This window comes from Plasmodium reichenowi, chromosome 7 (genome assembly GCF_001601855.1).
Source record: "Plasmodium reichenowi strain SY57 chromosome 7, whole genome shotgun sequence".
NCBI lineage: Eukaryota > Apicomplexa > Aconoidasida > Haemosporida > Plasmodiidae > Plasmodium > Plasmodium reichenowi.
In genome coordinates this window covers 58,356-60,562 of record NC_033652.1, presented here as the reverse complement: position 1 = coordinate 60,562, position 2,207 = coordinate 58,356, and the positions used below count along the sequence as shown (strand labels likewise).

At 14.2% G+C, this 2,207-nt stretch overlaps 1 protein-coding gene across 1 annotated transcript; it reads left to right on the top strand.

Moving 5' to 3' along the window:
* Positions 1–1,135: 1,135 nt before the first annotated feature.
* On the top strand, positions 1,136–2,056 carry PRSY57_0701900 (hypothetical protein; the record flags this gene model as incomplete). The annotated part of the gene is made up of 1 exon (XM_012906684.2): positions 1,136–2,056. One exon carries the CDS (start codon positions 1,136–1,138, stop codon positions 2,054–2,056), a length of 921 nt encoding a protein of 306 aa, XP_012762138.2.
* Positions 2,057–2,207: the final 151 nt, after the last annotated feature.

The following is a 2,207-nucleotide window of genomic DNA, read 5'->3' as shown; positions in this document are numbered from 1 at the left end:
TTTTTAAAAAAAAAAAAATTATAAAAAAAAAAAAAAATTAAATTTAATTTTTAAAAAAAAAAAAAAAATAAAAAAAAAAAAAAAATTTTTTAATATATATAAAATATATTACGGTTAGTAAAAAAAAATAAAAATTTTTTTTTTTTTTTTTTTTTTTTTTTTTTTTTTTTTTTTTTGGTGTTGTCATATTTTTGAATCATTTGATACATAGAACACGGAAAAATACTTTTATTCTTTTTAATTTTTAATTTTTTTAATTTTTTATTTTTTTTAACTTTTAGCATCATTTATTATATTTATATATTATATTATAGGGTTCTTTATTATATTCATACTGTTTATATATATTATATTAATATTATTATTTCTTTTGGTTTAGATTTTTTTTTTTCTATAAGTTTATTATTATATAATATATAATAAATATTATATATATGTATAGAGTATATATATAATTATAATATATATAAATATATTTTTTAATTTTGCTAGGTTTGAATTAAATAGGATTTATAAATATATTATATAATATAATATAATATATAATGATTTAAATATATAATGAATAAATGTATCCATAAAAATTTTGATGTTTTTCTTATTTTACTATTATTATATATATATAATATGATTTTATTATTAATAATTTATAAAGATATAATATTTATAAAATATATTTTAATTTATGATTATTATTTTGTTATATAATATTTACTTATATTTATTAATATTATTGTATAATACAATATATTAATATATATTATATATATATATATATATATATTTTAATTTTATATGATTTATTTTTTTTTTATTTGATTTTAAAAGAAAAAACGATCTATTTTTTATAAAAGGCTTTTATCACAAGTTTAGGGAATTTTCTTAATTAAGAAAAGAAAAAAAAAAAAAAAAAAAAAAAAATTATTAACAAATAAATAAATAGATAATTAATATATATTATATATATTATATATATATATATGTACATTTTTTGTTTATTTGTAAAAATATTATTATTATATTTTGTAATTTTGTTCATATTTGTGAACCCATTAAAATCATAAAGAATAAAATCTTTATATATTCCATATCTGTTTATATATAATATTTTTAATATTTAATTTTTTTGAATAAAATGAATATGAATATAAAGTATGTTGTTTTCTTTGTTTTTCTTAGTTTAGTATGTTGTAATTATTGTTATGTGAATTGTATGTTGGATAATTTTATTCAACATTTTGTAAAGAAGTCATCAAACAATGTTAGTGTAACAAATGTAGACGGTAAAGGGAATAATAATATGAATGATACAAATAATATAAATAATATGGATAATAGAAATAATATAGATAATACAAACAATATAGATAATACAAACAATATAGATAATACAAACAATATAGATAATACAAACAATATAGATAATACAAACAATAGTGATAATACAAACAATATAGATAATACAAACAATATAGATAATACAAACAATATAGATAATACAAACAATATAGATAATACAAATAATTTAAATAATAATATGAATAGTGTTCATAGTAATAACATCTTTAATATTTTCAAAAAAGGTGAGGAAGAAGGGTGCACTGGGGAACTCGAACAAAAGTTAATTAATGGAAAGAAATTCTTAAAAAATGATTTACATGAGATAAATGAATATAATAATAATAATAATAATGAAAGTTTTGTTAACTTACGTAATGGTCAACATAGTGATTATACCATGTACATGTTTGAAAGTAAAGGAATAGTGTCAAATGATTTCTACAGAATATTATATGAATGTGCCCAAGCTTCTTCAGCCAAACCTTATTTAGTAGATGTATGTGTAAATAAATACTTTAAAAAATATAAAATAAATTTTTCACAAACATGCTTAAGTTGTTTCTCTACATTTATTGGATGTACCTTCATTTCTTGTAATAAACAATGTTCAAAAAATCAATGTAATGATGAATGTAAAGTGTGTAGTGACAATCATTGTTTTAAGAAATTATTAGAATGTACAAAATTGGAGGCTTTACCTGATCCATGTAAATAAAAAAATAAAATAAAAAAAATAAAATAAAAAAAATAAAATAAAAAAAATAAAAAAAAAAAAATAAAATAAAAAAAATAAAAAAATAAAATAAAAAAAATAAAATAAAAAAAATAAAATAAAAAAAATAAATAAAAAAAATAAAATAAAAAAA